The sequence below is a fragment of the Haemaphysalis longicornis genome, unplaced genomic scaffold (assembly GCF_048455015.1).
Source record: "Haemaphysalis longicornis isolate Haplotype H1 unplaced genomic scaffold, Haemaphysalis longicornis Haplotype H1 scaffold_5, whole genome shotgun sequence".
In the NCBI taxonomy this organism is placed as follows: Eukaryota; Metazoa; Arthropoda; class Arachnida; order Ixodida; family Ixodidae; genus Haemaphysalis; species Haemaphysalis longicornis.
In genome coordinates, this window is record NW_027526385.1 from 108,682,823 (window position 1) to 108,696,674 (window position 13,852).

The 13,852-nt window shown below is 47.4% G+C and overlaps 2 protein-coding genes across 3 annotated transcripts in view; one reads left to right on the forward strand and one right to left on the reverse strand.

Moving 5' to 3' along the window:
• LOC144138673 (alpha-N-acetylgalactosaminide alpha-2,6-sialyltransferase 6-like) overlaps nucleotides 1-13,852 on the reverse strand; it is a 102,436-nt gene that overhangs the window by 73,550 nt on the left and 15,034 nt on the right. The window lies entirely within an intron of this gene.
• LOC144138672 (glycerophosphocholine phosphodiesterase GPCPD1-like) lies at nucleotides 1,086-4,575 on the forward strand. Its single transcript, XM_077671059.1, has one exon. The coding sequence runs from the start codon at nucleotides 1,244-1,246 to the stop codon at nucleotides 3,209-3,211; it is 1,968 nt and encodes a 655-aa protein (XP_077527185.1). The 5' UTR covers nucleotides 1,086-1,243; the 3' UTR covers nucleotides 3,212-4,575.

Below are 13,852 nucleotides of genomic sequence, written 5' to 3' on the forward strand. Positions count from 1 at the left end.
GCGATTTTCGTGCTCGTTTATTATAGACGAGCCGAAAAGCAAAAACGTCCGTGTGTACGAGATTTTGGCGCACGTTAAAGATCCCCAGGTGGTAAAAATTAATCCGGAGCCCTCAACTACGGCGCGCCTCATCGCCTGCGTTGCGTCGGCGCGTTAAACCCTACAATCAATCAATATTATAGACGAGCACCAAAATCGCAGTTAGACGTGTCTGGGTTTTGTCCGGTGCTACCTGAAAAAGTTCGTCTAGGAGCGTTTCTTTGGATTATTTTTATCACCAGATAAACTGCTGCCGGCGGTGTTAGTATTCGTATAAGATACGCAGTTCCATGTGAGTTTTAAAATTTCCCGCTTTATGTCACCTCCGGATTATCCGACACCATAATTTGATTTAAAAAATTAAATTTAACGTTAATCTAGCGACACGTTCCAATGTTCGAAGTGAAACTGGAACGCGTTCCTTTCGCAGTAAACGAACTTGTAACCGGAACTCGTTTCAAAATTGGGAAGGAACGGGGAACGAGATTTCATTCCTGTGTTAGAGGAACGTGTACAACACTGGATAAATGGAGGTTTTCAGTAATGCTTTCATTTGTTATCTATTATTTCATGGATCGTATTAAGGACAGTTCTTCCAAATTGAACAATGCCGTATTTCGTCTTCATGGCCACTTTCAACGGTTAGGGAAGGGTTTGCGGTCGTCACGCTCCAGTATCGTGTCTGCTATTTCCGACTTTCCAACTGCCTTCTTTTTACGATTGTGCGTACCGGAGGTTCAGTGTCGCCTTCCTCCTCAGTGCAGCCGCAAAAACGATTCCCAACCCCCGAATTTTGCTCAGCATCCCATTTTTTGTATTGTGTGCAATTTCTCTTCTTTTCTTTGCGCCCGCACCGAGACAATGGCCCACGCTACAACTTCCCCGTCTCCAAAAACAAAAACAAAAAAGATAAGCCAGAAGAATCGCTGCCAACCGTCTCCGAGCGGCCGCTTCGGGGGAGTGTTCCCGCGGCGACGAATCGCGCCACTCTCGAGCTCGGATGAGACGGTTACGTCACTGCGCCGACAGCTGCGTTCCACGTCACCGGGTCGCCGCCCGCACGTGCCTGCGTTTGTGTTGTCAGCGCCGGCCGATCAGCTGCTTGTGTCGTGCCGCTGCGGTGCTTTCGTGTGCACTTCTCGGCGCTCTGCGTCCTCGGCGGACTGAGCTGCCGGTGCCCGCCGCGGCTGCACCGACGACGAAGATGGAGGCCAGCTCGGGGCGGGTGCTGAACCTGCGGGTGCGAGCGGACACCGTTCCCGGCGAGACGGTCTTCGTGTGTGGCAGTAGCCCAGAGCTTGGCGAATGGCAGGTGACGCGCGCTCTTCAAATGCACCTCGAAGACCCCGTCACGAAAGTGTGGAGCGTCCAGGTGCGTGCGCCAGTGGACAAGACGCTGGAGTTCCGTTACCTGGTCGGCGTACTGCTCGAGAACGGCCACATCATAGCGCGGCGGTGGGAAACAGCCATGGAGCCACGCTCGCTCAGAGTCAACGAGATAACCATTGGCCGGGATGCCGCCGTCGACGTGTTCGGCAACTACGACGGTGGAGACAAGGTAGAACCTGGCTGGCTCACGACGGAGTCTGTGGTACACCTCAAGATGTCCGACGGCGCGATAGTGATGTGGAGAAGCAAGTACAAATCCCAGCCCATCTCTTACCGCGTGAAGCCCATCGACCTCTCTACCCGAAACAGCGATGCGACAAAACTTGGGGAAGAGAGTGACACGCACAGCAACATCTCCGACTTCGAGTGTGTCAAGTGGGCGGTCATTGAAATAGCTGTCATGAAAGAAGGCGACTGTGCGTTCAAGAAGCAGAGCCAGTTTGGAAATATTTATGTGCCCGACGACTTTGTCATCTTTCAAGCACAGGTTATCGATCCCTCGCACACTGCGTACATGGTGGACTTCTACATGCACCCGGCCATCAAGGAGGGTGGCATTCCTGAGCACATCGGCTTCAGCTACATACTGCCGAGCAACATTAAGGGCGCTTTTGGAACCTGCACCGTGCCCATCACCGGCAACCAGCGCCAGCCTGTAGGACAACTGCAGGTGTCGTACCTGATCGTCAGGCCCCTATATGGCTACGTTTGCAACTGCCGAGAGACCTATTCGAAGTTCTGGAGGAAGACTAGCCGGGGACTGGATGTGGGTCACAGGGGCTCGGGAAATGCGCGGCGCACAGACAAGGTTGAGAACGTCTTGGAGAACACCGTGGCCTCCTTCAACTATGCGGCAAAGCACGGGGCGGACATGGTGGAGCTTGATGTGCAGCTCTCCAAGGACATGGTCCCGGTCGTCTACCACGACTACCACATTTGCATCTGCATGAAGAAGCGCAAGTCTCCGCTGCAGGAGGAGGAAAAGCTCCAGCTGGCCGTGAAAGACCTGACTATGGCTCAGCTCCAGCAACTGAAGCTGTCGCCGGCGGGACACAGGATCCATCAGTACGACTTCCACGAGGACGACCTCGAAGACAACCAGCCCTTTCCCACCCTCCAGCACGTTCTCGACGCCGTCGAGCCATCTGTCGGCTTCAACGTGGAGATCAAGTGTCCCATGCAGTTTCGGGACGGCACGTGGGAGGTGGACCTGAACTTCGACATTAACCAGTATGTGGACGTGATCCTGCGCACGCTTCTCGACTACAGCGGCGAGCGCTACATCATCCTCTCCTGCTTCCATCCGGATATCTGCACCATGCTTCGGCTCAAGCAGAACAAGTACCCGCTGCTGTTCCTCACCCAGGGTCAGACGGACAAGTACCCACCATACCTGGACACCCGCACGTCCAGCATCTGCATGGCCACCTACTTTGCCCTCTCCATTCATATCATGGGAATCAACGTGCACACGGAGGAGCTTCGGCGCCACCCGAGCCTCGTCGCCTTTGTCAAGCAGCACAAGCTGATCCTCTTCTGCTGGGGCGAAGACAACAACAACGCCGAGACCATCGCCAACCTCAAAGACAAGGGCGTCGACGGTGTCATCTACGACAAGCTGGACACGCTGATAACGCGCACTCACGAGCATGAGAGTATGTTCCACATATGCTCCGGTTCGAGTGAAACTCTCCTCCAGGCGGCAAGCAAGAGCTGTTCCAGGGTGGCCCTGACCGAGAACAGTGCGACCACGGCGGCCCAGCGCAGCGCGGGGAGCTCCTAGCCGCAAGAGTGTTTGCCTCCTCCTATTTTGGCGCTGGGACACCTTTTTTCCCCGTTTTCCTGGTAGCGTGCCTGAGGAGCGCGCCTCGTAATTGAGACGCACCCGTAGCGTTGGACATGAACGGTGTCTTGCGGGTTCATTGCGACAATGGGGTATGTGACACCGCTTGTGGCAACAGTCCTGTGGTGCTGTTCACTTTGTGGAACTTTCACTTTTCAACTTTCAAAATGTTTGCCAACTACATCTTCTTGAAACCGGCTTCCATCCCACCAGAGTCGGCTTGAAGGCTTCTGGTGGACCATGCAACAACGCCTCCTCACCAACCAAAACGCACGCATAGGAGGCGAAGCAAGGCTGGCATTGTGGGACGGGGATTTCATAGGAATCGTTAGCATAACTTCTTTCCGGCTATTAAGTTCACGCCAGTATTCCTTTATTTCTGGTATACAGCCCCGAGTCGGTACTCAGAACACACGCCTGCGGCGAAGACGAGCATTGAGGAAAGAACAAAGAGTGCTAAATTATTTTCTTACGCTGCCAGCGTATACACTGTTATGTGTTCTTGGCGATTTATAATAAAAATTACATTTTAATTTTAAAATTTGTATTGTGGAGATGAAAAACAAACGCGCCAGGTCCCCACCTAGGTAGCTGTAGCGTCTTTGCGGGAAACATTCCTTGAGGTATTTTAGTAGGTTTATGTGGCTTCAAAGCAGATTCATGGTGTCGTTAATTGTACTTATGAAAAGGTTATGTACGGCTAAATCAAGATCCTGTGCGAGACTTGAAATGCGATACCCTTGCAGTAGCACTAAGGTAGCGTCTTTGCGGGAAACATTCCTTGAGGTATTTTAGTAGGTTTATGTGGCTTCAAAGCAGATTCATGGTGTCGTTAATTGTACTTATGAAAAGGTTATGTACGGCTAAATCAAGATCCTGTGCGTGACTTGAAATACGATACCCTTGCAGTAGCACCAAGTTTCAGCCATTTGGCTCCCCTCGCTGCATTGCACGCCTACTGCACTTACCCCTTGTTGGCCTACTTGCGTGCTAGACCACGCCCCGACGTTGAAGCATTTTTCATTACGAGACATGGCTCGAGCTTCAAGAGCTCCGCCGAATATCAGGTACAACCTTTCCTGGGGAGATTCGAGCCACGAGCGACTCATGCCCGATTTAAGTGGATCATTCTGCGAAAAACTGCCGTCGTTTGTGGTGTTGTCCGGTCAGAAAAAGGGCCTAATGCGTCACCCCTGCGCTGCCTCTGCACGTTGTCTGTGGTGAAAGTAGTAGTAAAGGCTTTTTTATTCTGCCGAAACTGCAGGTCGTTTAAGTGTGTGTGTGTATAAATTTGCTGATGACGTTGCCTTGCTAAGTAACTCGGGGGACGAATTGAAAAGCATGCTTTCCGCACTGGACAAACAGAGTAGAACCTTGGGCCTAAAGATTAATATGCAGAAAACCAAAGTAATGATCAATAAGCTCGGGACAGCACAGCGGTTTGAGATAGGCAGCGAGACAGCGAATATATCTACTTAGGCCAAGTTGTGACCCCGGATCCCAACCATGAGGCAGAGATAATTCGAAGGATAAGAATGGGGTGGAGTGCATACAGCAGACATTCTCAGATAATGAATGGCAGCCTACCATTGTCCCTGAAGAAGAAAGTGTATGACAGCTGCATCTCACCGGTACTCACCTACGGGGCGGAAACTTGGAGGCTCACTAAGAGGGTTCAACTTAAATTGAGAACGATTCAGCGGGCAATGGAGCGGAAAATGATAGGTGTAACATTAAGGGACAAGAAGAGAGGGTAGTGGGTCAGGGAACAAACGCGTGTTAAGTTCATATTAGTAGAAATTAAGAAGAAGAAATTGACGTGGGCAGGGCATGTAATGCGAAGGCAAGATAACCATTGGTCATTAAGGGTAACAGAGTGGATCCCTAGAGAAGGCAAGCGTTGCAGGGGGTGGCAGAAAGTTAGATGGGCAGATGAGATCAAGAAGTTTGCGGGGATAAATTGGTCGCAGTTAGCACAGGACCGGGGTAATTGGAGATTAATGGGAGAAGCCTTTGCCCTGCAGAGGACGTAGATAGGCTGGTGATGATGATGCATAAATTTTTATTGGGCAAAGCGGCGGCCTAAGAAAGGAGGGGGTTGTTTGGAAGGGGCTCTTTCGGGATACGCCTGGTTCTTTTGCGAGCTCCCATAGGGAGAGTAATGTCTCCTTGGCATGACTGGGATTCGTGGGCGTCTTCCAGGATTCATATGATGGCTCTTGTTGGGCGTGTCGCGCCCGGAGTTGACGGAGGCCCTTTCAGTTCCACAGGACGTGTCTAATGTCCTGCTTGATTGTGGAGTCCTTTCAGTGCGGGCAGAAGTACACTGGTCGGTGGAAGCGGCGGAGGCGTCGCGTCTTTCTGAGTTATTACGTGACGCCACTTTGACGTAAAAGCGCTAGTTGTGCAGGACATCCTCCGTCAAGGCGGCTCCTGTTCGAACCTTGTGGGTTAGAAATCGAGCCCCTTTGGGTAAGCCTATTGGAAGAGGGTGTTGATTTTGGGAGAAGAATGGGAGGGGAGGGTCATGTTTCGCAAAGTTGTCGTTGTTTCTTTCTTCAGGGCGCATGTGCAGTCGGGGGATTGGCCAGGAATCGGTAGCTTTGAGGGCTAATGTGCCGGCTTCGCAGAATTCCCAAAACTGTGAATCGGAAACGTAAAAGACGTCGAATAGCGCGTGCTGCGCCAACCCCGAACGTGATGGTACGTGACCACAACAGGTGCATCTTGATGGTAGCGCGCTTAAACAGAGACACTAACAAAGGAGACGACAAAGCACAGCGCTGTATGCAATACCAACTAGCCAAGTTGTCACTTCTACAGTACAATAGGCGCACACGAGCCGAGCAGGGCCCTGACCTATCATTGTCGGCGGTGAGGTAATAATCCGCTTGGACAATACTGGCTGCCGGTGCTCCCTTCGAAATTTTTGAGCTCCATGGCGGAGGGTGTGAAACCAGGTCACTTAATCTGCCTAGTATTCATCGGGTGATTTCAGATAAGATCGAACAAGGTGTGGCTGGTCGAACTCGTCAATTTGCTTAATTTTTTATATCATTCGCTGATTATTCCAACGTCGAGTTTCAGCAATATTTTCTCAGGGAAAATTCTGTATAACTGTAAAAAACTTCGGAACGCGACAAGGTGAGCCCCCACCATTACATGCCCATGTGCCTCGGTCAACCTTTGCGACGTCTAGCTACGAACATTTTTATAAGGGGCAAATCGTAAATTTTATGCTCAATTTACCCTTGGTTTAAATTTGTCTGAACAAGTTTTGCTGCTGTCGAGGATATAATTTTTTCACAATAAAATGTCAAATTCGGCTCACAGCAAAATTTTGTTATAACTTTGGTCCTAAGTATTACAAAAACCGCTTAACTTACACCCTTAAACATTTTTTCACGTGTGCTCCCCACAGTTATAAAGAAACGCACCCAGTATTTTAATGGTATAATGTACAGTTCAGTACGGGCACGCCAGTTTGAAAAAAAAAATGAGAAACGCAAATTTCAGGAGCTAATATATAAAAAAAAGCACATCTCTAATTTTTCTCAACTTATCCCCAGCTTTCCGGCCTACGCCTAGTTCAGCCATCGGCCACCAGGCGATCAGGAATGAGCGTAACTTTATGGGCGACGATCTTTTCAGCACGATTACCAATTTTCGAAATGTTCTGCGATTATTTTTCTTATCATGTTATCTTGGGAGTGAAAACTACCAGTATATAAAACATGGCCACAAGGTTCCTGAAGGGTTTAAAGCGTGAGTATTGCGGAGAAGCTTCAAGCATTGCGGAAAAAGCTCCCGTCGCCTCCGGAACAGACCACGTGCTGATGACTCGGGTGGGTGCTTTGACTCGTCGTTGTATCCGTCCGGGTTCCAAAAAAGTGAACATGTTTTTTATGCTTACGCGCGTTACTGGCGCGTTGGATAAGAAACGGATAATGTGGGGTGAAAGCGAACCGGTGGTGCGAGTTCTGGGTGGTGCTGTTACAAATCGTCGGCGTGTGAGTGCCAATGCGCTTGAGTGCATGCGTGAGTGTGCGTGCGCGTACGTGTACATGCTGTGTGTTTGTGCGTGTGCGTGCGTTCGTTTGTGCGCGTGCGTGTCCGCGTGCGCATGTGTGTGTGTGTGTGTGTGTGTGTGTGTGTGTGTGTGTGTGTGTGTGTGTGTGTGTGTGTGTGTGTGTGAGAGAGAGAGAGCATAAAGCAGTCGTGAATGTCGCTGTGCACTAATATAAAGTTTGGTTAAGTTGATGATTGTAGGGTTTAACGCGCCGACGCAACGTAGGCGATGAGGCGCGCCGTAGTGGTTAAGTACATTTTACTTGTCTCTGGTTACCCTCTTTGTACAGCCCCGTGTGAGAATTCAAGTGACGCCACATTGGTAATCGTCGTGGGTGTCGTTTACAGCTTCGCAGTCCAACCACTTCCCCAGGGTGAATTGGAGGAACAAGTTTTTGTATTTTGCCCAATTAGATAATTAGTGAAAATTATTGAGCCAACTTCTAAAGCAGCAAAGCTAGGCAAAAAATTCCAAATAGAAAGTTTGCAAAACTTCTGAATAAATAGTTTCCGTGGTATTTTTCAGCTTACTCATGCATGATATATATATAAAAAAACACTATGCCACGTGCCCGCTTGCGCGTCGTGATGCAGTGCTCCAAAACATTCGGTGCACAAACAGCCACAGGCGTGCTGCCGCTTAAAAACCGACAGGTCAGCGACGCAAACGATAACCGTTGCCTGTTCTTATCGCTATGACGAACTGTCGCGAGGGGAGCACATCGCTGGCGTAAATGGCACAGCCAACGCCTACATCGCTGAACTGTCGCCTTTGAAGTGGCAGCACGCGATGGCTGTTTGTGCGGGAAACATTTGGGAGCACTGCTATCAGGACGCGAAATCGGGCATGTCACGTGGTGTTTTTTGTATTTTTGAGTAAGAAGAAAAATAGTAATAGTGAATAGATAGGAAAACGGAAACTGTTTATTCGGACATACTGCAAACCGCTCTGAAACTTTCAAATTGAATTTTTTTGCCTAGCTCCGTTGCTTCAGAAGTTGGCTAATTAAGCGTGACTGATTATCTGATTGGGCAAGGTGCAAAAAATACTGTCACACTACATATAAAATAGAGCAACATGCATTTGGTCGCGTCGTCCCAGAGTGCATCGGCATATTTTTTAAACTACGGCTGAAGTTAGCTGAAACACGCTTATATATGGTACAGGGTTGAACAAAGATTGATTTGAGGATTGATTAGAAAGCTGGGTAAGTGACTGACGGACTGACTGACTGGTTGGATTTTATATAATGCACCGGGAGAATATTTTGTTGTGATTATTATGAACTATTTCCCTTTAGTGGTCAACTTTATCTAGCGACGAAAAGAGCCTTCCGATATGCCGCCTCCTTGTTCCGTTTGCGAAATCGCACCGTGCGTATTGTTCGGCACACCGCCGTAGGCGCAGCCATTCCAAGATGGCCGTAAACGTCCCCGACGGCGTCCGCTCTCCTCTAGGTCAAAGCATAGGGTCAAATTCGCCCCAAAATTATGAGAACAGGATTTCAAGATTATGGCAACACTGCACTGATTCCGGGATCTGCAGAAATACAAAGAAGCAATTGTCATAGTTAATTGTTCCGGCAATCGTTTTGACTGTCTGACTCGCCTACATGCTGGAACGAAGAAGCGGAAGTTGGAGCAATCCTCTCCGCATTCTGACAAGCTCAAGTACCAAATATATGCGTGAACATCATTAGATACTCTCAAATCGCATTAGACTGTTGGCTGCAGCCAGATAACGTAAACGCTTCGGTAAGATACTCCCATCCAAAACAAAGAAAGTTAGCATTATCTGGACACATGGGCAGAAGAGGCAGGAAGAGAACGAGGCACTGACAAAGGTGCACGTGAACTCACAAACCTTGCTCCTCGCGAGCACGATTACCGCAATAATCGTGGTAGCGAGGAGCCATCGCTAATTATTCGAGGAACCATTTTCGGAAAATATAAAGAACGTCTCCTCATCCTATAGAAACAAGATCCTTCACCGTGCCACAAGGGGTTTCAATTCTCACGAATCGCAAACTCTGTAGATGACAAACTAACACAAGTATCTACAAACCTACGTGGGCGAAGATGTTTGGTGGGAACATGAAACATAAGCTTTAAACTCTGCTAAATTCGGGAACACACCCATACTCTTCCGCGCACCCTAGCCATTTCCACGTGTATGCTATGGGGAGAACAACTCGAACATTCTGCCGGATTTACTCGATTCTAAGCACCCCCTCTTTTCCAAGATTGCGACGCCCAAAGTTTAGGGGGGGGGGGGGGGGTGTTTAGATGAGAAAAACCTAAATTTCCTTCCCCCCGCGCCACTTATTTTCGCGGCCGTATCTCGACGAGACGGGTGAAAAGAACAATATTTTATTGGACAAATATTCAAGCGAAAAATGGATACTGTGAACCCGCCGCTTTCGTCGGATCCCCATTAACTTTCACTACCATTTGAGTGAGTTGTGCCGCTTGGGCCGTCGCTTTTAGAATCTCCCAGCAAATCGTCTTCTGTTCCGTTGAAGTGGTTTGTAATTGAAAGCTTCTTAAAATAATTGGTCACAACGTCAACTCGAGCCCGCTCCACTCGTCCGAAATCCGTCTTGCAATGGCTGATTAGGAAAGGAGGGGCTTAAATTGCCATGCAATCCGATTTTTTCCCCGTAAATAGGGGAAGGTGCTTAAAATTGGGATGTACCTAAGAATCATGCCAATGCGGCATATTCCTCTTCTATGAACACGTGGAAGGCAGCTTGTGCTCACTCGTTACCTCAAGATCAACGCGAGCTGACTGAGAGGGCACAAAAAGGAGCTTTCGCATATTGTACCCTAGATTTAACGTTACACTTTTCTACTTTCTACCATCTGTTTACCCCATTTTTCTGTGCTCCAACAATTCCTTCCACAACCAAAATCTTCAGCCTAACTTCCAACGTCAAAAGCTATGCACACTCGCCTACACCTTTTATATAAAGGCGATAGCAGGCGCAAACAATGTTTGAACTATCGAGAACAAGCTCTTAATGAGAGTTTTCTGTGTACTGACAATTCCCGAAACGCAAGTCGGGTTTCCGTTTTCACGGCCATCTTCGTCGTTTTTGAGTGGTGTGCAGAATATACATTTTCTATTTCGTTGCTTCATGTTCAGTAGTGTGCAGGGTTTTGTTTTCTTTCTTGCTTTTCGACAATTTCCTTTAGCTCATTATCCCCATCACGCTATTATAAAGAATAAAGGCGTTAATTTTGCCGGGTGCGCATATTTTGTGCAAATACACGCCGTTGCACGGTTGGGATTTTTAACTATTTTTTATTCTTATTTTTGGCAATTGTTGAGTTGTTTTTTCTTTGTCATTAGCAGTGGGCAAACTCCTGCTGAGAAACTCAAACTTTTCAGACCAGCGACGACTGGAGCAGACCGCAGGGATGACCAGCCCGATCCAAGGCATTTGAGAGCGGTATCGTTATTTTTTTTTTTTTTCAGTAGATAACTTTTATAATGTTCTGGTTTTTCCTTTCTTATATTTTGGGGGTTTTTAACGATCGCTTCAATAATTGTCTCCGTTTACGCGATTATAAATATCGCATGAGTCAGCTTCGCCAAACATGCCTTTTTCTGCAAATGCAGACCGTTATATGGTTGGTGTGGTCGCATTTTTTTAAATAATAGAACCCTTTGTTTTTGCGCGGTATTTGTATTTTGCCTTAGTCGTGTGAGTGCAGTTATAAGGTAGACCATTTTGACTGGGTTAGTTGTTTGACTAATTTTGTAATTTCTTCAACTGTAGTTCATTTCCTCCGACTTTATTTATCCCCATTCACGCTGTTACAACTATTCCAAGATAACCCGGTGCCTGCCGCATGGACCAAGCTGCAGCTCGACGAAGATCGCGGTGTTAACAACGATTAGAAGCCATCGTTCCCGAATTGGAAATCGGCGGACGTTTCTGCGGAAGGAAGGACGCTTCTGCGCCGGCGTGGCCTGCAGCATAAGCCCAACATAAGCGACGAGCTTCCTGGCGGCGGTCACTTGGCAGCAGCGGCAGCGGCCTGTTCGCAGCTCTAACCAGACGACTACCCTCGTTGCAGGTTAGTGCCTACTGAAAAATGCGTTCTTAATTCACGCTTCTTAATTCATGCTACCGTTGCTGCTGCTGTTGCTGTCATTGACCGATTTTCATTTCATTATCAGTGTGTATGGTATAAAAATTGAACCAATGTCTGACACCTGTTCGTCGTGTAGGGCCGTCTTTCACGAGGATGAGCCGAATGTAAACGGTGCTGAGTGTTCAGGCGCATATCATTTCGGAAAATGCGCTGGTGTGACAGAAAAAAACCTTTCAAAGGAAAGAGTAAAGCTGCAAGGAAAACTTGGCGATGCCCTCAGTGTCGCGATGTTGGACCCCGTGCTAGCACCAGCGAAGGTTGCCACTCTGAATTGGATATCAAATCGGCTCTTGCGTTCATCATCGAGAAACTAGACAGCCTGCCTATCCTAGCGCAAAAGGTTGAAAAGATGGAGCAATCACTCCAGCACATATCTGACAGGTTTGATGAATTTGAAAAACAAGTTGGCCGTCAAGAAAGTGAAATCAAAGGACCGAAAAAGAAAGTAGCGGAGCTTGAGGCAAAAGAAGACATGAACCAAGTTTTGCAGACACAGTTGCAACAAGAAGTTAATGAACTTGAGTTCCGAAACAGACAGCTTAACTTGGAAATTCATGGTATTCCTGCTGTGGCTGGTGAGGACCTGCTCGCCTTGTTGAATAGCGTAGCGGAAGAACTGGAAGTTCCGCCCCTCGCAGAAGCAGATGTCCAGACTGTTCACAGGCTCCCAACAAAGCCAGATAAGGTTTCGAGCATAATCGTCCGTTTTACGAAACAGGCTGTGAGGGACGCTTGGCTCAAACAAAAAGAAAACTCAAAGGGAGCGAACCACCCATGTTCATTCGGGAAACCCTCACGCGTCACAGCAGAGAGCTGCTTCGACCAGCAAAGGAGCGTGCCAAAGATAAGGGGTACCGTTTTACATGGCACACTAATGGAAGGATTCTTGTTCGCAAGGATGATGGGACGCGCATCATTCGTATCAAAACAACGACCGACCTCGACCGCCTGTAGATAACATGCTTCTTGCTTGTAGCGCCAGGAAAGCATTAAAATGACTCAATCTCCCTTTCACCTTCCAACTGATTTAAACCGTATCGCTTCGTATTTTCCAACTACGTCGGTCACGGCAATACACCTAAACTCGCGCTCGGTTAGAAATAAAATGCAGTCTTTGGAAGAATTTTTCAGTGAATTCAATTTTAAAATTTCTCCTCATAATGCTTAATGAAACCTGAAGCACGGGCACGCATGGTGTCTTTATGATGAATAGCTATAAAACGTACTTTTTGAACCGATCTTCTGGTCGTGGTGGAGCAGTTGCATTAATTCTTGAGGCCAGCCAAAATGGTCAAATATTGAATCACACCCGACTATGAAATACTGTCACTCTTGGTGGGTATATTGGTTTACTCTGTGCGCTACCGCCCTCCGAATGGGGATATACCTGCATTTTTGGAGTTATACGATAACTTTCTGTCATTTCTGGCAGAGAATAGATACTTTTTTGTTGGCACAGGAGACTTTAATATCGGTATGAGCGCGAACGATAGATTTTCCGAACAATTTACCACCCTCTTAGTTTCGAGTGGTTTTGTTAATTATTAATGTGCCCACCAGGGTCACCGCTGATAGTCAATCCATTCTGGATTTATTTATTACAAATTCCTTACCCCAAAACTTGAAGCTGGCGCCTTATCGCATGCTATTAGTGATCATCTTCCTGTCTTCCTATGTATAGGCAGGCCTCTAGAAACAGTAAAAAAACAAAAAGCTTTTACTTATCAATGCATATCAGACGGTGCCCTTGAGGCTTTTCGAATGGCTCTAATTCAGCAGATTGTGCCAGTATCATTACAATTAATAATGGTAACGAGGCCTATAATGTTTGTTTTCGTATATTTACGGAAATATACAAAACTCACTTCCCTTTAAAAACCCGCACAATATCTCGCCGAATCCGAAAACCATGGATTACGCCAGATCTGAGACAACAAATTAAACTTAAGTACAAATTGTATAAAACATTTCTAAATACACGTTCAAGTGATGATTTTAAGTCCTTTAAGCAGTTCAGAAATAAGCTAACACAACAACTGAGGTTAGCTCGGAAAGAATATTACTCGGCATTTCTTGAAGCCAAGAATGTTGGGAATGACTTAGTATGGGCACGTTTAAACTCTCTGTTGAAGCCTGAGAAGCCCCAAAATCAACTTTGCAACCTAAACATTCACGGGATAAAACTCTCTGGAATTGAACTAGCTAATACCTTCAACAAACATTTCACGACCATAGCGGCTAGCGGTTCATCGCAGGATGCATGCATATAAACGTGCACAATGATAAAACAATATTTCTTGAACCAGTTAGTGTAGAAGAAGTCATGTCAGTAGTTTCAAATTTGAACAACAG

What these genes read in the sequence shown, in the direction of transcription:
- LOC144138672 (XM_077671059.1), top strand. Translation starts at nt 1,244, where the DNA reads ATGGAGGCCAGCTCGGGGCGGGTGCTGAACCTGCGGGTGCGAGCGGAC.